Source organism: Leptonotus elevatus, chromosome 2 (genome assembly GCF_054856555.1).
Source record: "Leptonotus elevatus isolate MCC_2025b chromosome 2, RoL_Lele_1.0, whole genome shotgun sequence".
NCBI classification, from domain to species: domain Eukaryota; kingdom Metazoa; phylum Chordata; class Actinopteri; order Syngnathiformes; family Syngnathidae; genus Leptonotus; species Leptonotus elevatus.
The window spans coordinates 25306866-25331660 of NC_141240.1; the positions used below are offsets into that span (position 1 = coordinate 25306866).

At 39.3% G+C, this 24795-nt stretch overlaps 1 protein-coding gene across 5 annotated transcripts; it reads left to right on the plus strand.

Moving 5' to 3' along the window:
- Window positions 1–548: 548 nt before the first annotated feature.
- Window positions 549–24708, plus strand: csde1 (cold shock domain containing E1, RNA-binding). 5 transcript variants are annotated; one of them, XM_086067823.1, is made up of 21 exons: window positions 549–629; window positions 5055–5788; window positions 6648–6910; window positions 9892–10090; window positions 10177–10343; window positions 13275–13361; window positions 15147–15244; window positions 15324–15405; window positions 17323–17451; window positions 17552–17677; window positions 17782–17997; window positions 18151–18291; window positions 18398–18562; window positions 20428–20535; window positions 21235–21413; window positions 21528–21640; window positions 21730–21849; window positions 21930–22108; window positions 22187–22350; window positions 22466–22598; window positions 23358–24708. In XM_086067823.1, the coding sequence occupies exons 3-21, from the start codon at window positions 6776–6778 to the stop codon at window positions 23403–23405; spliced, it is 2589 nt and encodes an 862-aa protein (XP_085923949.1). In that variant the 5' UTR covers window positions 549–629; window positions 5055–5788; window positions 6648–6775; the 3' UTR covers window positions 23406–24708. The 5 variants fall into 5 exon arrangements, with proteins under 5 accessions (XP_085923949.1, XP_085923952.1, XP_085923953.1 ...); XM_086067826.1 differs by having other exon boundaries at window positions 10177–10286; XM_086067825.1 differs by lacking the exon at window positions 549–629 and adding an exon at window positions 3857–3981.
- Window positions 24709–24795: the final 87 nt, after the last annotated feature.

Here is a 24795-nt window from a genome sequence, read left to right on the forward strand (position 1 = left end):
ACATTAAATTGCACTCGCAAAATAAATCCTTTTGTGATTATACAAACGGAATAAAAGGAATTCAAGTGTATTTTCAGAACAAATGTGTCTTCGGTATTATTGTCAGATACAGTGTAAAGCCTTGCTTTCGAAATGAACCATACACCACTGCGAAAGAACTGTTTGATGGTGAAGAAAAACAACAACAATAACAACAACATTTTTTTGTCAGTTATATATATATATATATATATATATATATATAATTTAAAAAAACATACATTGTAAGAGAACTATAACAAATCAAATATTTCCAATAAAGAAACTAAAAGAGGGGCTTTACTATCAATAACCAATTTCAAAGACTTACAAAATAAAAATAAAAACATTTCTCCAGTGGAGTAAACATGGTCTTGTTTTAAAATATTTCAAAGACTTACAAAATTAAAAAAACTAAATTTTTCCAGTGTAGTTTTAAAATATCTGCATTTGACAACAACAACAGGTAGGGTAGAATTTCCTCTCTTCCCTCTTCAGACTCTTTGGTTCCCGAACTTGTGGCAAATATCGCGAGAGCAGCCGTCAGACTCACTACGTAATGTGCCGTGCTGCTTCTAGCGGCGCTGGTGACAGTGCTGAAAGCTGTTGGGGTGAGTTTTTAGAAATATTTACGGTTTCTTATTGGATTCAAACACATGTATGGATGTGTCCAGCGAGTAAATACAACTTGCAACGCAACTGAGTTTAAAATAGAACTCCTTTGTCCTCGTTTCGCCATGCTTGTGGGGCCTATTTGGGAGCCGACGTTTTCCCCTCCGCATAAATCACCCCACACACAAGGACCCAGCAGCTTAGCATAACGCTAGCCTTAGCACCGGGTATGGCCTAACCACATTCCCACTGGTAAAACAGGCGCTCGATTTTATCTGGACATCATAATATTGTAGTGACACAAGGAGTGTGTAATAGTTTGATTTGATTCAGTGTGGGTGACAGTGAATGACAACAAAGATAGGTTAACCTGATCTTGAATTCCAATCTCGGTTTCTTTGTTGTCCAGTCCTCGTGCGGCTATTTTTTTTTACAACGGTTCCCGTTAACCGTGACTACAGGAATTACTAAAAGTCCACGCTTTGGTACGACTAAGCGTTCATTTTACACACACGCCATTCAAATCGGTGTGCTTGAGTGTGGTACGCGTATTTTTTAAATGGCCGATCCAACATGAAGTTAATCTTAATACAGAAAGTTGACTTAATTATTTTAAATTTACGAATCGATTTAAAGAGTGACTTAAGTGTTTGTCTATTCCAGGTGCAGTAGTGTAATACTTAGAAAACAAAACCAGTAAACAAGCACATCCTGTAACTAACTTCGCGTGGGTCACGGCGGGTCCCACTGCCGCTTTCATCAGCCGGTAACGCCCTGGACATAACCACCAAATAGTTAGCTAAATGCTAATCTGCGTGGTTCCGTTAGTCCAGACAAGGTCATTGGGATAACGCAGTTCTTTATTAAAGCGACAGGCATTTGCGCCGACCCAAACGGAGCGGCTGACAGCAGACCGCCGTCGCTTGATTCAGGCCACATGCTTTTGATTCCTGTAAATGCTCTTGCGCCTTGGATGGCTGTTGTGTGTTGCAACGTGTTTGTCAGGCGGTTCCCAGGTCCAGCTGAGCATGGCAACTGCTGGGAAGTCACATGGCGACTCCTGTCAGAGGGCTTGTTGTACTGGAGCAACACTGAGTAGTTTGAAGCTGCCACACTGGAGTCTTTTCAAAACATTTTCCCCATTTGAAGTAATGGAAATAAACATTCCATTACTGGGGTCAGAATTATACCCTTATAAAACGGATAGGCAATTTTGCAGATACGCACAACAAATACGCATGTGTGTGTATGTGTGGATGTATCTATCAAATACACTAACTAATGTATTTTAGAAAATCAAGTAACTTTAACAAGAGTCAAATATGAGCCACAAAATACAATTTACCATTCTCACTTGTCATGCAAGTTTAAAAAAAAGTTAACCACTTTAAAACATCAATCTAACACTCTACTTCTTTGTTTTTCAATGTGTATGAAGCCAAGGCATATATTTTGCTTCAGAAAAAACTGAAAATCTCTACCTTTGGCAAAATGTATACCTTTTATTGAATATACAGTTTATATCGCCCAGCCCTAAGAAAAATATAAAAGTATATAGTTTTCGCTAAATATGACCGGTATTTTTTTGCCCGCTGTGTTGAAGATTGAGCTCTGGGCGTTAAGCTAGGCTCGAAACAGACTAATAAAACAAGATCATGTTCGTTTTAATTTATTTTCTCTGTATTTTGTAATTAGTTAACTTAATTTCAGTAGATGTGCTTAGACGATGGCAAAAAAGTTGACAAGCACGTTTTTTCCTGTGTACAAAATTCAGGGGTGGCCTTATTATTTGCTCGCCACCTCCAGCCTGAGTGACAGATGAATGAATACTTTAACATGATAGTCATTGGAACTATTATTCTTATTATTGAAAACATGGAACTATTATATGTTGCCTGTAAAAAATGAAAGTGAGTCAGTTGAATTTACAGAATACATACACGTCAGGATTAGGGATGTTCAATACCACTTTTTTCCCCGACAGATACGCAACACTTGAGTCGTCACAGCTACTTATACCAAATATCAATACCACTGGTAAATAAAATTCACTACCCATAAATGACAGATGATTTTAAAGAAACACCTATATATCCCAATATATTATTTTCCTTAAAATTGCATGAAGTTAATGGCAACTTTGTATTCATATAATTTCTAACTTCTTAATGTGATCGTAAAACGTCCGCAGGAGGGCGGCTGATAATGATATCTGTCACAGCCGTGAGTACCGATACCTTAAAAAAAGATTGATATTGGCACAGATACCAGTCACCCATCATAGTCGGGATGATACCACCAATATAATTACCAAGTGGCTGTCATAAACAAATATGGTCAGCACACAATTCGAACATCTCTCGCTGCCTAATGGTGCGCAATGACAAGCCGAAATCAAAGTAAGACTGCTTTACTTAATGACCACAAAGAGTTGACAGCTTTTAGCTTACTTTAGCTTAAACAGCATTAGTTTTGCCAAACATAAGCGTCAAGACTAGATAGCGGTTAGCATGGTGGAAGTTGGCTGTCATTACCGGTAGGGCTGGGTATTGATTCAGATTTCCAAAATCGATTCACATAGATTTTCAATTCAGTTAAGGATTTCATGCAGTACCAATTTTACTTACCAATGTTGCAAATAGTAGAAACTTCTTTCTCTTACTTGGAGCATTAGTAAAAAAATATGAATATTTATTTATAATTGAATCCAATGCAGTTACATTAATCATGTATATTTTATTGAACATGACCTGATCAAAGCAATAAATAATAATTGAAATCAATTACAACTACAATGCTATGTAAATAAAGTGGCAAAAACACTCTGGCAAATCACATTCCTATGACGGTTTTTATGCTAAGGTTTCAGTGGTTAATAAATAAATAAAAACAAATTGACATAGGAGACACAATCATAGTGTATAATTATGCATCCTCATTTTGTGTTTTTATGTCCAATTTCTTACCTTACTTCTTTTGGGGGGGTATTTGTGTTTAGTCTTTCACTTTTTCTTTTATTTAATGTACAGTTTAATTACTGCCACATGCATGCACTATGTTTAATAATTTTGCTGTAATGCACCAAAAGCACCTGCCAACCGCGATAAGAAGTAGTAGTCATGCATTACCGCCAGTGGCCTTCTTCATAGCCGTAGGTATTTATGCTAAAGAAGGGGGCGCTAATGAACCAAAGGTATTTGACAACCATCAAATGGAAGTAGAAGTAGTAGTCGGTAGTCTTGTGTAAGTTATAGTGTAGTATGACTTATTTACTATTTAGAGCAGCAAAATGCACAGTAAACAATCAGGATTCTACTTTTGGGTCCAATGTGACGCATAATTTCAGTTAAGGTAAGCCATTTATAACTACTGGGAAAAAAAGCTTTTCCATAGTGCATCTGTCTAAACAGTGTGTGTTTGCGTGTGCGTATTTTTCGAGAGGGAGACCCGCGATGCGATCCGCTTGCATTAAAACACAGCCCATTTTTTAAAGTTATAGGTTAAGAAGATGGATGGATGGATAGCAATCAGCAGCTCGGAGCAGCTCATGCTTGTCTTTGTAAGCACTGGGCTCCTTTTGGGGTACTCTGAATAACAGAACGTGCTCGCCTCGGGCACATTAATTTACCGGAAAAAGTTGAGATTCCTCATTCTTTCAAAATGGTAAAGAAAGCTCACTGAAATCGGAAGCATCTACATTAAAGCCTTTCATGCTGCTTGTTGATCTCTTTATCACACAAGTACATTGATTGCTAAGCAATGTACATGCATCTACTAGCAATGGAAGGTATTGCATCACACATTCGATTAGAAACGAAAAACGGCCTTTGTCTTGCCTGTCAGCTTGTTTTCAAAGCTATGTACATTATTTAGGTCACAAAGTCTCACATCTTACCCATTGATAGCATTATTTTACTGTTAGGTGGGCCCTTGTGTATTCTATGAGTGAGCATGTACTCTTGGGTATGTAAAAAACATGGTTGTGTTCAAAACTGTCGCGCTAGATCACATTAGAGGAATGCAGACATAAATATCACGAGCACTTGTTGCTCCAAGCTTCTTGCTGTGCTCTATCTAGTCAGCTGCAATCACAGGCATCAAAGGAGCACCTATTTTTATACCCGTGAGTCGGGCTCCCCAAACACTTAATGGCGTAACTCTTTTGCATACAGTAAATATATACTGCAGTTGATATGAAAAGTCGAGTTGGTCAACAGCGGGACTCCAAGTGGCCAATTCAAGTTTTAAGATCATCAGATTAGAGCAGAATGATTTTGGTAGTTAATATTTCCTAGGGAAATTGTAAATTTAGGGTACAGCTGTACTTTGCTCTGTTTTGAGCCTAAGCATTTGATGTATAAGTTAAGTTCTTGTTTGAAGCAGATTAATGCATCACCGCTGTCGTTGTGCTTCTATTCCAACAGTATGAAGTGAAACGGGACTGAATTTTTTGTACCATCCGCAACTGCTTCAAAGTTCAGATCACAAGAAAGAAACCGAAGAGAAACTTCCAAAACAAAAATAAGCAACGTTGCAACTCCCAAGACTCCAAGATACGTTGGATCCAGGATCATTTCAAGGGTGTAAAACAACAAATATAACCAAATCCTGAATTGACCAAAGACCAACATCAGGCCAGTCTACACAAGCAGAAGAGAAGCAATCCTACGCCCCAACCTGTTGTGAGAAGACAACTGATCTGAAACCAGAAGTTTGTGCCTACTCAACAGCTTTGACAAAGCACACGTCCCAACGCTGCTCCTAGCTCTCCTCATCCTCACCACATCACCGACTCAACACCGGGGTGTGGCGTGAGCTGCTGTCTGCTAGTTTCTTTTTATTTTTCCATAACTCCCCATACTTTAACCCCCTCTCCTCGCCCACTGTTTTCACCCAACATCATTTTTTTGAAGCAGTTTCTTTTTTCTTCTTTTTTTTTACCTGCTTTCGTCTTTTTGCGCTATATTTCTTCCTGCTTTAGCTTAATGCGAGCATCTACAACTTGTGCCACAAGCCTGTAACAAGTGCGTGTGTGTGTGTGTGTGTGTGTGCTTGCGTGTCTGAGTGTGGGTGTGTGTTGGACCGTGTATGAAGAGATCTTCAGAAACGTATTAGTCATCAAGAAGCTGCAAATTACCCTTCAAGACAACTCATAAAGGTGGGTCTGTGGTTCCAGCACATGTTAACGGTCTTGCATCAAATTTTTCCCCTTTTCAAGCTTTATATTATTAACCCTGGATTTTTAAGTTGGTTCAATCGTTTAACAAAAGTGGTGGTGGTTTTCTCAAGTAAACAGTACACCCAGACACAGTACACCCAGACCCAGTGGTGAGTAGCTATAGCTAGTATCAATAGTTCCTATTGTGGATTTGTCTGGTAAGAGGCACCGCGTTTTGTACTGGTCAAGAACTAATGCTCCTCAACATTTAAATGACATTTTCTGTAGGATATCATAAGTTATAGTCAACTACAAAAAACATACAGTTGAATGAATGAGACCTTTGCAAAGGTTGAACAACACGTAAAGATGGACTTTGCTAAGCTTAGTCACTACACTCTTTGGCTCGACACCGCACGGATCCATTCACTTTGTTTGGGGCGGTTGGGCTGCCACTTCAAAGTAGTACTGTTAGCAAAGGAAACACAATATGCTCCACTCTTTGCCTAAATTGTCAACATTTCACATAAGCTGTTTTTCGTTTTGGGTAATTTTTCAAACAAGCATTTTGTTATCTCCAAATAGTTAATACATACCGGTACTTAAGTTTCCAATAGTGCCCATAAGTTTTGATTTTAGACAATTTTGCAAAGGTTGATTGCCTTTGGTAGACTCCGCCTTGCACCTACTGTTGTTTCAACCCATGTTCTCCTAAGTAGTAAAATAGTTTTCAACATGATGTACACTTACCTGTGTGAAGGAAGTGCCCAAACGCCCTTTGCCTCTTTGTTTGTGAAATTGTGGCCAGCTGACATATTTGCCTCACCCGTCTTGTTTGTTCCTCTCTTCGCCCCTGCAGACATCCAGCGGTGTATCATTGGGTGGTTTCATTAGAACTAATAGTTTTCCATCAAGCAAAAAGAAAAATATTTTTAAAATACTTAACCAAAATCTGCAAAAGTGCTCAAGCGAGTGTGGTTTGAGTTTATGGGAAATATGGGCAGCCCCTGGAAAGGCTTTGTTGAATTCACCATGCCTGCGTCGCCACCCACCACGTTTGTTAGCGCTGACCTGAGCAGCACCTCCCCTGTTGGACTCAGCCTGTCGCCATATGGCCGATCTGTAAGTTCCACCTTCCCACCTCTTTTCAAAAATGCCCCACCGCCCTTCCATCGATTACTCATTCACCACCCTTGCCATCAAACGCCCATCAGCCTAGCCTGCCTTGCCCCGCATCTCTTTGAATGGCCTATAGCCTTCCATGCCCTCCGGGCTCCAGAGACTAGCCTCTGCTCAGGAGTGAGTATTGTTCCAGGGTGGCTGTTCCAAGAAGATTATCACACTTTTCACATTCCCTATTCTTGCCTCCCATGTCAGTTTTTTCACCTCATATCAATACAAGCTTTATCAATTTCATCTATACATGAGCAAATTATTCAAGGCCAAGAAAATTAGATAAATAGCTGTTGGCTGCTGAAGATCGGTTGTGTTCATTTCTAAATGGGCAACCAAAATTAGATCGTTTTCCCATTAATTGGACTAGGTTATTCATTACTGGGACAACAAAAGAGGCTGATCTTGGACCCCCTCCTGTCCCCATAACCCATTTCTCATCACCACTCTCCACTTAAGGTGCACTGCTGTTTGCCCTCTCGTTTGATTTTTTCCCCCTATAGTGTAATAATTTTAACTCTTACAGTAACCTTTAGGTGACACTACTTTAGAAATGGTTGACGTGAACTGACTGAAGTTAATTTTTTTATTTTTTTTTATTTCATTGTATGGGGTGGGGGGCATCAAAAGTAATTTAAGGTGATATTCTGCTGGGTATCTGTTTTTCTGCTTAGTGTTTTCGAGGTTGTGCATACGCTATTAATTACCATTATGTTGAGCTGTAATGTGGCAATGGTGTACCTACCGGGAATAGCCATGCCTATAAGGAAAATTAATTTTTTGGCAAAGCTTGGATGTTGTGAGATTACTACTGTTGTCTGCATACAGGTACTTAACTGCTAAATGCTCCTCTCCCAGCAGCAGAGCCAAGCAAAAACCAGAATGTCAGACATGGAAAGGGGTACTTCTGAAAGGGGTACTTCTGAGCCCCCAGTGGCTCGTAGAACTGGCCCATCTACCTCTACTGCTCCCATTTCTATTCCCCGCTCTTCCTCAGTCTCTTGCCACCCCCAGTCAGGAAGTAAAAAACACAGACGGACTCCCTTGTACCAAAGATCAGTAAGAGGGCATGCTGGGTGTCCCTGGTGATTTTATAGTACTATAACATAATGTATCGTGACTTAACAGCATGGACGGGTGCAGTGTTGTAAATCCATGTTTAACCAAGGTGTGTGATGCTGGCTGTCTGTTTTTATTGGATTTTCTCTTTGAATCCGGTTTTAGTTCAGGGATCCAAAAAGAGATTTGATTCAAGAAAATATCTTGAAGGTAATGTTCTGAATATAATGGTGTATACCGTGCATTGCAATTCAATCCCAAATATTTCAAGGCCACCAAATAACTGCCAAATTTTTTAGTATTCTTTTTTGGGGGGGGGGGTATTGATTTTTGAACATTTGAATTATTTATATTTACTACTTTATTCAATTAAATATAATTTTATTTATATAGTGCCAATTCACAATGGACATTTGCTCAGCGCACTTTACACGTGGAGCAGGTCAAAGACCACACTCGTCACTTATTAAAGACTAAAGAAACCTCAACTGAGTCCGACATGTGCAAGCATTATGTGACTGAGGCAAAGAAAAACTCAGTTTTGGGAAGAAACCCATCTACCTCGGCCGGTTGTGGTAGGGCAGGGGCCGGAAATTAATTTTGCAAAGGGGCCACACGAGAAACTGGAAATCTTGCCGAGGGCCAAGCAAACATGGTGACCTCGTGTTTGTTCTATATTAATTGTATGATTTTCGAAAAGCATATTGTCTGTTTCAATAAATTGCTGTGTGTGTAGATATGGTATTTTTGTTATAATTAGGAAACATAATATAATTGAAAGCTGTCATTAAAATAAAATCCTTACCTTTGGAAAATTGTTAGTTTGCACCAGCCAACAACTCTTAACTGTTCCTAGTCAAGACTCCCAAATACACAGCTAAGTGGGAAGTATAATAATGGCAGTGATGTATATTGATGGAGTGATGAGTTGTAATACACTCAATACGAACAGTATATGAAACTAGATTTAGCCACAGCGGTTCAGGAAATGGATGGATTATCAGGCCAAATTCTTGTGGCTCTCTTCACTTTACCATATAAAAAGAAGAATGAGGACTGCTGCTCTTTTTTGCTATTCAACGTTATGGAAAAATAGTTTCGAAAGGGATTGGAAAAGTTATAAATACTGTATAGCATAAATGTTAAGTTGGGAACACTGCACACACTAGTCGTACTCGTGCTCACTACCTCGCTTGTTTTAGCATCTACACATGTGCACATTAACAAAAACACGACTTTCAAAATAAAAGCATTGCATACTTTATGTTTTGCTTGGACTTTATGGTCACTGTGGGGACCAGTGAGACTGTGGGCGGGCTGGATGTGGCCTTTACTTTGCTGAGGCCTGGGTTAACGCGAGAAAATGAAAAAGACAGACATGTGAGAGAGAGAGAGAGAAACAGACATAGATAGCTGTTCATCCAATCACAGTCGGTGTCACTTGGGGAATTAAGACACGAAAAGGCTATCTGTGCATTTCCAGTGGCAGGACAAATGTATACTCCTCCCAGTGAAATTGCAGGTTTTTGTTAAACTAATCTTATGATTGTTTTGGATATTGGCTATAATTATTATAATTGTTTTAGTGCATGCCATGGCGCAACACTTTCTACTTACCCGTGTATGATGTGAATTGTCTTGCAATTCGGTCATCAGAAGAATGTCTACTATTGTACAGACAGCCCCCAAAAAGCTTATTAAATAGGCTTGTTTTTTTCCCCTCCTTCCCACCATTTTTAGTGTCCTGTATGCATGTTTTTTTGTAAATGTTTTTTTTAAGTCCAGTTTGGTAGAAAACAACTTGGTTGTCTACGTTCTTCGTTTAGTATTGTCTGCAACGTGTTAACTCCTAATTATTTCCTTTCCCCCAGATGAGTTTTGACCCAGGTATGCTCCATAACAATGGGCACACTGCATATGCTAATGGTACAGGTCCTGGCATTAGGGAGATGGGGGTGATAGAGAAACTTCTGAATTCGTATGGTTTCATCCAATGCTCTGAACGTCAGGCTCGTCTTTTTTTCCACTGTTCTCAATACTGTGGCAACCTGGAGGACCTCAAAATAGGAGGTGAGTTATATTGGACCTACAGGTGCTTTTGTTATTATTTCTGCCTGTACTAAATAGTTATTTTTTCTTTGCTGTTTTCTCCTCAGACGATGTTGAGTTTGAAGTGTCCTCTGACAGGCGCACTGGCAAGCCCATAGCAGTGAAGCTGCTAAAGATTAAGCCAGAGGTGCTGCCAGAGGAGCGCATTTCAGGCCAGGTGGGGCCAGACCTGCACGCCTATCCCTTTACTGTGCTGCATGGTTATATTCATCCAGTTAAGGAACACCGTTTTATATTTGGTTCTGTCCTTGTCTGTCGTCTTAAAATGCTTAAGGCCTATTTACAGTTTATCTCCATAGGTTTGACACAATTCTTGACACTGAGATGACATTTTTAAAACTGCAAGCTCATTTGGCCAAACAGACTTACATTTGTGCGCGACCTGTTCAGTTCATTAGCAAAAGCACATATCTATCCCAAAACTGATCACACATGCTTCACTCCAAGTTCCGTTCCCAAACAAAGAGTCGTTACTGTCACAAGTGCAAATATCCTTCTCAATTGCTTTGGCTCATCTGCATTTGCTTGGTGCTTTTGCCAAAAGTAACTTAGATGATTTTACACAACACCATGGATCATCTGCAAAAGCTCATATCGCTCCCAAAACAGGTTACTTATGTGGCAAAATCGCAAAAGCAATTTTTATGTCATACTAGTCAGTGCCCCCAAAATGCATTGATCCTTTGGCATTCTCTGAGCACTGCAAGTCAAAATCATTAGATGTCTTGTCACAACAGCAGAGGTGCCACTAACAAAATACAATTATATAAAGAACAGAGGGGGAGGATTTTACAAGAGCAGTTTTCAAAGTTTGCGGTTTGACATACTCCACTCAGTTAAGGAAAGTACAACACTTTCTATTCACATAGTTACTTACACATTAAAGTGCAACAAAAAGTGTGAGCCAATTATTTATATTTATGAAAAACTAATAACTAGAATTATATCTAGCGCACAGCGTAAATGAAGAACCAACTGCTGTAACACTTTCACTACACAGCAAATTCTGTCAAGTAGATTTGACATTATTTAGAGTGGGACCAAATAGACTCCGTTTTAGAGTAATATTTACACTTGGAAAAGTGTAAAATAAAGAAGTGAAAAATGAATAAATAAAAATCACTCAAGGGTTGAGGAACAAACTCATGACGCCCTGAGCCACAGAGCTCCTGCTGTGTGTTAGTATATCGCTCATGTCAGCTAGAATCTTCATAACTCTGAGCTCAAAAACGTCTTAGAGCTAAGCAAACAGTAGAAGTGGCGTAGCTCAGTTGGTACTGCGGCAGTCTTCCAACCTGAAGGTTCCTCAACTTTTGAGTGACTTTTATTTTGTTTTGGATTTTTTATTTTGCTCTCTTCCAAGTGTAAATATTACTCTAAAACAGAGTATATTTGGTCCCACTCAAAATAAAGTCAAATTTACTCTAAATAGTCAAATTTACCCTAGAGAATTTAATGTGCTGCACGATCGTCATCTTCCCCATCATTCTCTTGGCCATCCATAGGCAGCTTTGTTTGGCCAAAGGTTTTCATCCACGTCACAGCCGATATTTTCTCTTGCAATGCTGCGAGGGAAAAAACGGTGTGAAAGTCTCAACCAACCTCTACTGATCCCCTATGATATGATTGACTCATTTTGACAATTGAAGAGATGATTTTGCATATTATGACTTGCACACTGAAATCCTGTTGATATGTTTTGGAAAGGACAACCATTAGACTGAAAAACAACTAATCCAGTTCGATCAGCAAAATCTATTGATTTGGAAAATGTCCTAAATGTGGGCACATTGTGCTAACTGTAGCCTAAATGTACACAACCACTTGCACAGATCCACTGAGGCAATTGAGACATGTACTCGGACATTGGCAATTTGATGAAAGCAATGAGGAATACCATTCAGTTGGCACCAATTGTAAGGTGGTTTTGGGATGTGTCCATTTTGAAAATGTCATCTCAGTTTCAAGAAATGTGCCAAACCTATGGAGAAAAACTAATATCTATGCTTTTCAAAGGTATGAATGAGATCAGCCAATCCTATATGAAAAGACCCAAACACAAAACGAGACAAAGACTGACCAGCCACAGCACAGCTCTGCTCACTGAATGAGAGTCACAATACATAAGCTGTATCAAAAATTCTGCTGTTACAAAGATCATCCTGAGTACTTATGTACTATTAGTTAGTTAATGATTTAATCTACATGAGTCAAAGTATTGGAAATACCTCTCAGTATAGTAAATGTAGTGCAGGTCATTGCAATGACTTAATACCTTTCTGAATGGCAATCAAAATTGAGCTTTGTTAACATTTTAAAGGCAAGAATTTTCATACAGCTATATACATATGACTATTATGTTATTCATATCAATTACGGTTAATGTTGCATAAGCACATTGTCTTTCATACTGAATGTGTTCTTGGGCTATGGGATGTCTATGGAAAATTAATAGTCGTGCTCAAGTGGTCTGTAATTGTGGGTTAATGTCCTAAGCAGCCTGTATATCTCAATTTAGAAATCTTTCAAATATAGTTGATTTCACATATATTACCGTTTGGTTCGTTTTGCAACTCAGTGCTTGAGTAAGAAGAATCCATTAAACAAACAAAAAACTTTGGCATTAAGATTCAAGAAGACCTTACGCAGTATCAACTTGGGTCGTGTATATACAGACACATTGTCATTCAAGCATGGGATATTTTATGTATGTATGGGAACGATTCCCATCTCAAATCTTTCCTTTTCGCTGTTCCCTTCAGGGAATCAGTTGCCTCCATCTAACCCTGTCCTCATCTCAAATAAAGTAGAGTAGTCGTTTGGTTTGTGCCCTATGATTGAATGGCATCAGATCCGGATAGACATTTGGGATGGAAGAGTTGTGTTGCAGCCCACAACTCTTCCTGTAACACTCCGCAATCACAGTTGATGTACCCTTGAGCAAGGCATTTAAATCCCCAACTGTTTTCCTGGTGCTGAATAGTGCGTCATTCATTGTGTGCGCTTGTATTCATCATCATGATAGGTGGCTGTCAATTTAGCGTACGTGTGTGTGTGTGCGCGTGCTTTCATGTTTTCACCTTAAATTTAGAATCAATTTACAAAGATTGGCAAATATATTTAAATGATACCCTGTTTTTGTTAGGTTGTCTCCTCAATTCCTGGAACTTTAGATGGGAAGTCTACTCCTGGCCAGGTGCCCACTGGAAGTGTTTGTTATGAACGAAATGGGGTAATGTGTCAAGAATTTATTTCCGGATTATCCACCTCACCAACCTAATTGCAACATACAACAGGCATAATTGTTTCCATATTTTGATTGATTTCTGTTATGCCGAGCTCAGACTACATGGATGTAGCCCGATTTTGAGGCGTTGCAGGCAAATGTTCACTTTTGTGGCCCGTGTAGGGTTACCAGTGTTGCCACAGTTACCTTGAATAATTAATTACTGATTACTTGATTTTAAAAGTAAATTGATTTTAAAAGTAAATCGGTATGCTGACCATTGACTTGTGCCTCATGTAGCTCTCTTTTGCAGCCTGGTGCCTGTTAAGTGTAATTGTCTTCTCTAAATAGAGATGTTTCACAGTGATTCATTAGGCCATGTGTGTTTGCTGATGAACATTATAGTGATCTACAGATAACTGGCAGATATTATTCTTGAAGATGGTTTTATTGTAGAGTTTATTTGTCTTGTTTAGTCACAAAGTAATGTATTAAATATTTGAATAGTAACTTCAATCAGACTACTATATTAGAAATAGTAACGTGTTAGATTATTACTGTATTTTTCGGACTATAAATCACACTTTTTTTCTGAGGTTGGCTGTTCCTGCGACTTGAAAAAATATACTGAGTGTATATAATTTCACAGACCCTCACAAGGTGCACTCTAGACTTACACACGGTATCTCCTATTCTTTAACAATTAAATATTTAAACGGTTAATGGTTATCTTACAAAAACAACAGAACGACCGAGCACAAATGCCCCTTAAAAGAAAATCATATTCTGCAGACTAAAAGCTGCAAGTAGTGAACCTTCATTGTGTTAGCATATATTACACATATTCAGCCTGTCCTCTATTTTTTTTATTAATGTTGTTGCTTTCCTTCCAAGATGGTATAATGTCTGTTTTTGGTAGTAGTTTGTAAAATAAATTACCCGCAAACTTATACTGCAGTGCGACTTATGTATGTTTTTTCTAACTAATTGTGCATTTTTGGCCTAGTGTGACTTAAACTCTGGAGCGACTTATAGTCCGGAAAATATGGTAGTTACTCAAAATGGCCTCCATTATAGAGTAACCGTAATTAACGATTGGTTGTTTGGCATCTGGGATGCTTCAAACGACACAGAAAATCTGGTGTCCGAATTAAAAAAAAAAAAAAATCTTCTGAGTAGTATGACATGTCCTACATGGCCCCACAATTTGTTCCTAGACAATAACCAATAGTGATACAGAGCAAAGTTGGCAACCCGGTTAAAGATAAAAGAAATGTATCTGGTAATCTGACATAGGTGCCATTGTGAATGACAAAAAAAGTTGTGTAGTTTGATCTTGGCATTCATATTCATATTCTCTCCCAACCAAGCCACAACATTAGTTACACATTGCTGAATATATTGGAGTCCCATTACAGTAGGTATATTAGAAACTCTGGTATTACAGGGATGATTATGATGATAGTAGGTAAACTTACAAGGATGATGATGCTGAGTCTTGACTGACACTGCCAGCTATATACTGCCAATATGTAACTGTGTGCTTATTCCCACCACCAGTCGTGAGTCAGGCAAGGTTGTAATGTGGCAGTTGATTACGTGGTAATTCAGCAGATAAACCTAAAATAGTCTTGGACCAAAGAAGGTTACCGTAATTTATGTTCGTAAAAAATATGTACATATATTGCCTGCTTTTACCAACAACTAAAAATGATATTTACACACAATGAATTTGATAAGTCCACATGCTATTCCTTTAATCAAAGCTTGACAGTGGTGTGATTTCCACAGGAAGTTTTCTACCTTACCTACACTACTGATGATGTGGAGGGCAATACCCAACTGGACACTGGTGACAAAGTCAGCTTTTATATGGACACCAACAAGCAGTGAGTTCTTGCTCTCTCTTTGTCAGTGTTTCCTTGTCCACTAAGATTTTATGAACTGTCTCCACCTCCTGTTTTTCAGTACTGGTGCAGTCAGTGCTCGTAATATTCAACTTGTGACGAAAAAGCAAATGAGGTGCCAGGGTGTGGTGTGCGCTACAAAGGTAACGGTCACTGATAACATTGTTTGACCTGTCCCATTGCTCAAAAACTAAACACTGGAATTGAATAGTCGAGTAATAATCCTAGGTTGCTTCAACATGGTCTCCGGTGGTGTGCCGTTTTTATTAATGCTTTGATTTATTTACAAATTTTCAATGTTAAGGCAGTTATTCTACCAGCTGGCTACACTACATTGTTTCCCAAATTACAAATTAAGTTCCTCCCGCGGTCCAACACTTTCCAAAATATCATGTTTTGTCAATTTGTAGATTAATGATAATCAGTACTACATAATAGATTCACATAATAAAGGAGCACTTTGGAATCTGAATTTATGCCTACTTGATTAGTAAAATAGCTTATAGTATTTTACTCCAATCCGCAACACAATAAAAACTGAATCAAACCCACCCAAAATGGCTCCCTCACCAATGCTAGTTTGCGAAAGACTGGTGGTATGGGGTAACAGAATTATCTTAGCGTGGCAAGCCACACCCACTTTCTTGAAAGCCAGAAAGTTGGTCTGGAAAAGGCTGCCATTGACCACGGCTGTGCAAATCAAATTTGTTTATTTGCTGTTTTTTGCTGAGGCATGTTCTTCATGAGTAGCGTCACTTTTCGGCAACAGAAGTCTCTCATCACACAAATCATCAATTACAGCAACGACGACGTCCGTCATTCACTATTGTCTCTCTTCGAGTAGCCATGTTGAGTTTACTATCCACCCACTGCTACCAGTTACTCACGGACTTACATATGAATATGATATGTTTCATATGTACGTCCATGTTTACTACTCTTCCCACAATACATACATGCTTTTATGACAACACGTCTGCTCTTCGCTAATTGGATCTGTTCACTGTTTAATAAGGGTTACTCCATCTTAGAATTACGCTTGATGCCAGCAGTGACCAGACTCATCCGTTGGTTACAGCGGATGAGTCTGGCTTCCAGGTAAGAATTATCTGGCCTTTTTTATATTGATTGAAATCGTATTGCCGAAAGATATCTAAATATGTTGCAAATAATAGGAGAAAATAAATACCGGTAGATGAGACAACACAATTGAGAGTACGATTTACTGCTTGAAGACTTTGTTCTTGTTAATGTAGCCCCAAAAATCAAAATCAGAACACATCTCCAGCAACAATAAAAAGATAAGATTCCAAATGCAACCAGTAGGTCCAAAATCAAACACAAGTTTCAACTCGCTGCTTGGGCTGTTGTTACTCAAAATGGCACACACACTAACAACCATAACACAATTTGACAGAGTTCAATCCAGTGTTTCATCTTTTAAACTCTGCACACATCGAATTGGCAATGTACCTTTCTTAACAGAATTTTTTTTTCCAAACACTTGTAATAAAGTGTTGGCTGCAAAAGTAAAAGTGTGCCTGGATTTAGGTCCTTAACGACTAGAATGATCCACGGCCCTGTCTCGTTACACTGTTCCTCGATTGATCGCTTTCAGCCATTTCACTCTTCTGTTATTGTCACGAGGAACAATGAAGAACTGCAGATACGGCTTCGAATTCTTCCTAGTGGTACCACCTTACAACAGAGCAAGTGTAAGCCATTTGAAAGCGCAATAAATCGCAAAAAAGAGAGAAGTTAAACACGTTTGTAATCCAGTGCTCGATAACGGCAATGCAAGTTTTTGCCCCCATTTCAAAATGGCATCGCGTGGCTATGGATGGGCGGTGGCGTCACAAACGCCCGGATGTCCGACTGCAAAAAGTTTTTTTTTGTAAACAAATGGTAGTCATGTGGAGGATATTACTTTTATTGACATAAAGTTTATTTTTCGTATGTGTGGACTCTTTTGGGGCATCAATCCAAACTATGATTGGTGTACCCACTATAGATTTTAGACATAAATCGGTGTCTTACTTAACCATCCGTTGTCGTTGTAGGAGGCTTTTGGGTTCATCGAGAGAGCTGATGTGGTGAAGGAGATCTTTTTTCACTACAGTGAATTTAAGGGGGATCTTGAGGCCCTGCAGGCAGGAGATGATGTTGAATTTACAATCAAAGAGAGGAATGTAAGCATCTTCCAGCTTTTTACAGGAATTTGAACACACACGCACACACGATTCTTCAAAAATCTATCCTGACTTCATGAATCTTTTCTTGTGATCATAGGGTAAGGAGGTTGCCACAGAAGTGAAACTTCTCCCTCAAGGAACTGTCATCTTTGAGGATATCAGCATTGAACAGTTTGAAGGAACGGTCACCAGGGTCATCCCTAAGGTTCCCACCAAAAACCAAGCAAGTCAATCACCAGTCAAAAGTTGTTCCTAGACTAGTAGTTTCGGGAAATTACTTTCATAGAAAACATCTTTTATTGGTTGCCCTCTCTTCTACTGGCACAGAGTGACCCTCTCCCAGGCCGTATCACTGCTCGGATTGGATTCAGTGACAAAGAAATGCCATTTGGTGAAAAGGACACAAAGTCCAAAGTGACTCTTTTGGAGGGTGACCATGTACAATTCAACATTTCCACTGACCGCAGAGACAAGCTGGAGAGGGCTACCAACATCGACATCCTCCCAGACTCCTTTGATATCACTAAAGAGACTCGTGAAATGGTGAGCAAGACAGAAATAGGTGAGGGGTGGGGGGGGGGGGTGTTGCAAGTGTCATGGGGGTGGTATATTCGAAAATTCTCATTGAGCTAATTGAATTCACACTTAAGAGATACAAATTACTGTCCTCCAGACTAACATTGAGCCTTTTTTCAGGGGGTGATTGCTGCTATACGTGACGGTTTTGGCTTCATTAAGTGTGTGGATCGTGATGCTCGGATGTTCTTCCACTTCAGTGAAGTCCTGGAAGAGAGCCAACTGCACATCTCTGATGAAGTGGAGTTTACTGTTGTGCCTGTACGTTACATTTTCCCTATAACACTGTTTTTGGAGATTTTATGCAATTTGTACCGGTAATTAACAAACAAAACTCAATCTCATGATCTTATCTTGTCTTTGCAAGGATATGCTCTCTGCTCAGAGGAACCATGCCGTACGCATCAAGAAGCTGCCCAAGGGCACGGTGTCCTTTCATACGCAGTCTGAGCAGCGCTTTATAGGGGTGGTGCAGAAGGAAGTTGTGTCGGCATCTGCTAAAAATGCCAGTCCCAGCAAGGTCAAGGAAAAGGTACTTAATCATTAATTGGAGTAGAAAATGGCAATTTAGCCATGTTGCATTGAAAAAGGGGAACTCAATGGTTCATTTTCTTTTACCTTTTTGCTTTCTTTTTCAATGATCACTTCCCCTTCCTTCTTAGAAAAAAGACAAGGTAGGACTCAGGCCTACCGCATGCAGAAAAAAATCAATGGCCATCATATGGCCAAAAAAAACACAATGACATTTTTGGCAGGGCTCCAGACAAACTTTTTATTTATTTTATTTATTTGTGGGAAACATTAGCACATTTAGTGGTCGAGAATGTGCAAGTAGATCAAAAATTTTAGGCGCAAAGTGCGCCTATTTAGAGGCAGTCTGGAGCCCTGTTTAGGTTTGAGAATGTCTAATAGGTTCCTGTTCCTCTTGTCTTTTTAAGGGTAAAATGGTAGACAAGGTTAGTCTTTGAAGACCCTCAGGTCGATTCTTTTTTTACTTTTGCAGCTGACTGCATGTATTTGGTCATCAATTAACTCATAGAGCTGTGGAGAAAAGCAATTTGGTAAGAAGTATGTTAAAAATAAAAATATGATTAATAAGGCAATGTACAAGGTGTTTAGGGGGGGGGGGTCGTGTCCCGTCCCGTCCTTTGATATTGAAATAACAATTAATAAACTATTATTCATTGATTTCAAAACGTTGCAGTGTTTCCGGCCTCGTGTTACTATCATGACATGGGGCATAGCTAGGTGTTGAACAGCTACATTTGCAGAAGTGGCAACCCAGCATAGAAGAAAAAAAGCAAGCGCCCAGTAAAACAATCGGTTTTTCATTCATGGAGTAACACTTCATCAGGAGCTGCCAAATTACACTTGTCAATTAGTTTAGCAGACACATGGAAGTGACACCTTCCCAAATGTATATCTTACATGATTTGTTTTTTTAGTTATTTAATTTTATATGTCATTGATGAACAGGCAGCCCAGAGACTATGTACATACAAGCTATTAATTAGACTTTCTGAAGCATCCCTTTAGAATTGCAGTGGGTGCAATTAATTGTACAGGTCTTCTGCATACTTATGGGGCCTTTGCGCTTGACAACCACTGCTAATTCATTAGGCTGCCACAAAGTAGTTAATTATAAGTTATTGACAGTGTCACAAAGGGATGAAACATTCCCAATTTGATGCTCAACCACGTAACTCGGCCATTGTCTTGCATCAGTTCCCTTCTCATATGGAAAACGATGTGAAAATAATTCTGCTAACATTGTCTGTTTTTTTTCCTTCTTCTGGGAAATTTGTCATTTGTTGCGCTTTGGAAAAATAGGTGCAAGAGCAGTGAGAAAAGTCGCTGAATATTGTGACCAAATCAGAACTTGGCAACACTGGCAGATTTTGTTAACCAGCTCCTCTCTGTTTGCTGCCATGTTGTTTGAGCCAGCAGTACATGTCTGCGGGAAGTGCTTTGAACTGGATGCCACTAAAAAATTTATTTAAAAAATTGTCCAGACAAATCTTGATTTAGCGATAATTGCCCATCCTGAATTAATAACCTTTGAAGTACCAGACAGGGAAATTTAAGATTATAAGAGAGCTTTACTATATAACATGCTATATAACAGATGTATCTGCCATCACTCATGCCTTCATAATCATACTAGGATTCTTGACTTGGTGCATTATGAATTTAGAGCTCACATGCAGGCATTTTAACCAGCTCTTAAATCATATGATCATCTTAACTTGTGTTTGATGTGGCTCGTTGATAATGTTTTAGATAAAATGTTGTGTGCCATTTTGAGATACATAGTGATATACTTACCCACTCCCCATCCTCATAAAAAGCTAATTTGATATACAGTACATTGGATCTAATTGGTTCCTTTCACTGTAGGAACCTGAGGACGGAGTGATCGCATATGAAGACTGCGGAGTGAAGCTTACCGTGTCATACCATACAAAAGACCTGGAGGGAGCATATCGCCTACAGGTTGGAGACAAGGTAGCATCTGATCAAATAACTGTCTTTACGTACTTTTTGCTAGAGTGGTGCCCAGGGGTATTTTTTTGTTTTGTTGCTACATTGTCAATTCATTCATTCATCTGTAATCTTGTTGACCATATAGAGAAACTACAGAATGTTTTTTTTTTTGGTTAAAGTATTTTTGATATTTTCATTCATGTGGATAAAGCAAAGGGAGGAGCCATAAAAAGTGTGCCTTTGCTCAACTTGCTACAAGCAAGAGCAAAAAATATCTTCATTAAAAAAAACAAAGGCAAGTGTCATTCCCCACTCAAAGAAAACATTCAATCACATATTCACACCATACAACATTCCAAATCTTAAGAAAAACATATCCGTTTAAACTGTTTCCCTCTGAACCCGCACAAATGACTAGCGGTCTGACACATCCACAAACTGTTTCTCGGCTTCCTGGAGCCTTTTGGTCCCCATTGTTTTTTTCTTGTCGTCATCAAATTTTGAGTGTTCAAAATTTCTCTGCGACAAGAACGATTTGAGAGCACAAAGGTTTGAGAGAGTGTGGCAAGTGGCTTTGCAACATTGTGCGCACACCCTCGCAAGCATGCACAGCTCAGTGAGATGCGGTGTTTATGAGTTTTATTTTGGCCCGGCGCCAGCAATATCCTCTTCCCCTAACAGCAGAGACTTTTGTGTGACATGGCCATCTTCAACCTCTAGGTGGAGTTCTCTATCAATGAAGTGAAAAGAAGCGGCCAGCAGAGTGCAGTTTCCATCAGGATTGTGAACCGTAACGCAGGTGGTGGCAAGAGACTGCAAGGCTTCATCGCCACACTGAAGGATAACTTTGGCTTCATCGAGACTGCAAATCACGACCAGGAGATCTTCTTTCACTATAGGTGATATTTGAAATTGAAGTCTGATTTGGACATTGAAGAAGTTGTTTCAGATGTAGTCACCAGTCATAACCAAATATTTTGTTAAAAGTGCATGTTGTTTGTTTTCAACTTCAGTGAGATGTGTGGGGACTTGGATAGTCTGGAGTTGGGTGACACTGTGGAGTATACTCTCTCCAAGGGAAAAGGAAATAAAGTCAGTGCTGAAAAGGTCACCAAAGTGGCTGCTGGTATGACTTTGAGTTTTTTTTTAGCTTTTTTTTTTACTTGGAACAGTTTTCTTGCATGCAATGAACAAAATGAAATGCACTGTTTTTAGCGAACGGCATTGGAGATGATGTTGGCACGACAGTGATGGTGGGGAAAGTCATCCGTCCGATACGCAGCGTGGATCCCTCGCAAATAGAATATCAAGGGCTTATAGAGGTCATCGAGGAAGGTGGGCTGATCTTGCAATTCCTTTAAGACATTTTTTCTTGTGTTTTTTTTTTTTTTTTTAAAGACGTGTGGTTGTTTCAGGTGGGGGTAAAAGCCAGAATTATCCATTTGGGATCATGGGTATGGCTTCCAAAAGTGTCTGTCTGCAAAAAGGCGAACAGGTGAAATTCCAGGTTTGCACAATACCCCAGACTGGACAAAAGATGGCCTGTCATGTGGTACCACAGCGTCGTGCCATGGTGGAATGTGTCAAAGACCAGGTTGTTGCCACGCACCAACTCAATATGACAGGGTTCTTGCTAAAAGAAAACTAGTCTTAAGTTGTTTGTTTTTCCTAGTTTGGTTTCATCACATACGAAGTTGGTGAGAGCAAGAAGCTTTTCTTTCACGTCAAAGAAGTCCAGGACGGCTTGGAGCTCCAGACTGGGGATGAAGTGGAGTTCTCGGTCGTCTTCAATCAACGCACAGGAAAATGTAGTGCCTGCAACGTGCGCCGAGTCAGGTAGGACAAGCTTTTGTTAGTCAAATCGCCCCACTGATTATTTGTAAAGTGTCATGCTAAATATACTGTAGAGACTAAGCTGAACCCCTTTTATGCCTTGACCCTTACATTTTAGTGAGGGCCCAAAACCAGTGGCGACTCCACGTCCTGACCGTCTGGTCAACCGACTGAAGAGCATCACTCTGGACGACGCAAGTGCCCCCCGTCTCGTCATCGTTAGACAGCCGCGTGGTCCCGATAATTCAAAGGTACCTCCATTTGAATGGTCATGAAAGCACAAACGCCTCTCATCTAAGAATCCTCTCCTTAATTAATTGGCAGATCCATCATTCATGTAAACAAAATGTCTTGCTTCTATTAATCGGGGGGGGGGGATATAAATAATTAGTGTAACTAATTACATCCTAATACCACCATCCGTCTCTGCAGACATGTTGATCACAGCAACACTGTCGCCTGCAAAGCGAAATAATTTGTATGCATACATGCATTCTTGAGCAAGAATTGCTCATTTTAATCAAAATTGGGGACAGAGAAAAAATCATGATCCGCTGACATAAGTTATATTGAAATTTGAAATATGTTTTTTTAATTAAGAATGATTATTTGTATATTGGGGAAAAATATTAAAACGATATATATTCTAAACATGCATCTACACTAAAAACCTTTTATAAAACCTTGTGATTCAGGTTAAAAGTATCATTCAAATGCCATTTTAATTATGGATTTATGTATTTATTTCAAGTTTTATTTATTCCGATTTTTATTTCAACATTTAATAATTTCATTCGGGCACGTCTGTTCCCTGTGCGCAGCGTGAAATGTAAATCTGTCATTCATTCATCAAACTCACTGGCTGTGAACTAGGCAGGGATCATATTAATGTTTTAAACATATTCATTGTTTTCATGGTACACATCTTTTAGTGACAAAGTATCGCTTTAATAGAACATGCATCTTGTGTGTATGATCCTTAACATTAAAATCAATTCTCTCCCACCCAGGGCTTCAATGTGGAGCGCAAGACTCATCAACCTGGTGTCATTGACTGAGCAATACTGTTTGGTGCTGGTAGAAGCGGGGAGGGGGTCGATTTTGGGGGGAGACTAGTGAACCTGATATGTCACGATACGCTTAAAACCCAAAACACAATGCAGCAATTCGCCCACTTAATTCACGGAGCCATGGATAAATGTGGGGCAAGTTTCCCCCCGGCCCGTCCCCGTCCCGCCTCGCCTCAATTGTATGATGTTGTTGATGAGCGCACATGAGATCTCTGAGCGTGTGCATGTGTGATGATGTATCCTAGCTGTGAGTAGGGACAGGGCCTTGTCCCTCTAAATCAGACTGTGGCCATCTGTGCCCCCATTTGTTTTGTTGTTAGCTTTGTCTGGAATTCTGCACCTGTAAATGTGTCCACTTAGTTGGAGTGAATGAATGCATGTCTTCCTTTGAGTGTATTTTCCATATTTTCTTTCCCGGTATCGTTTGCTTCTTTACCCACAAACACTTGAAATGGTTTCATTGTGAGATTTCTGCTACTGTATGCTTTCCTACAAAATGCATAAAGCAAAGTTCCCTCCATAAGGAGGATCATATTTCTCATGTGCGAGCTTCAACCGAGGATTTTTCTCTGCTCGTTTTTTTGAGCAGTTTTTAAATGCTTGACTTGAGAGCTTTTTGAAAGCATGGAGTGTGTGTGGGGGTGTGTGTGCGTGTGTGTGTTTACGTGTGTTTGTGAATCTAATGGGATTTTCGTTTTACCAATCTGGAGCCTTTAAATACTTTTTTTTGGTATTCACAAGCTCCACTAAAGTAATTTCTCCCAGGTGCAGAATTCCTTGTGGCATCTTATATCTGCAATTATTTTTGTTTTATTATTATTTTTGCACATGTTGCTTTTTCCATTGAAACTCAGTCTACGTACGATGAAAAACAAGGTGCCTAAAATATAAAACATAAAAATAAAAAAAAGACAAGCAAAACAAAGGGGAGGGTGGTGGGGCTTAAAGGCTTTTTTGGTTCCCAGCCAGCCACCAATAATATAAAGAACAATCTTTGAATGGCTTTCTTGTTAAGTAGAGATGATATGCATCCCAAACCTGTGGGTTAAACAATACTGTATGTAATGTGTGCTTTTTCCCTTAGTTCAAGTCAGACTTCATATATAAGAGAACAAATTTATGGAGGGAAAAATAAGGTATTAGAAACTAAGTTTAATAACAAAAAAATAATAATCAGGAGCAATCATTCTGCAGAGATCACTGGGTTTCAGTTAAACCACGTACAGGTTCCTATGTACGTTTGTGAATGGTCTTGAATGAATAAGCAAATTAAAGTTTTATGAAAATCAAATGGTCTTTGCTGTTTTTTAACTTACCAATGGAATTGCACTGTATGTCTGCCAATAAACCAAGGATAGCATCTTGCAAGTGGGTTGTT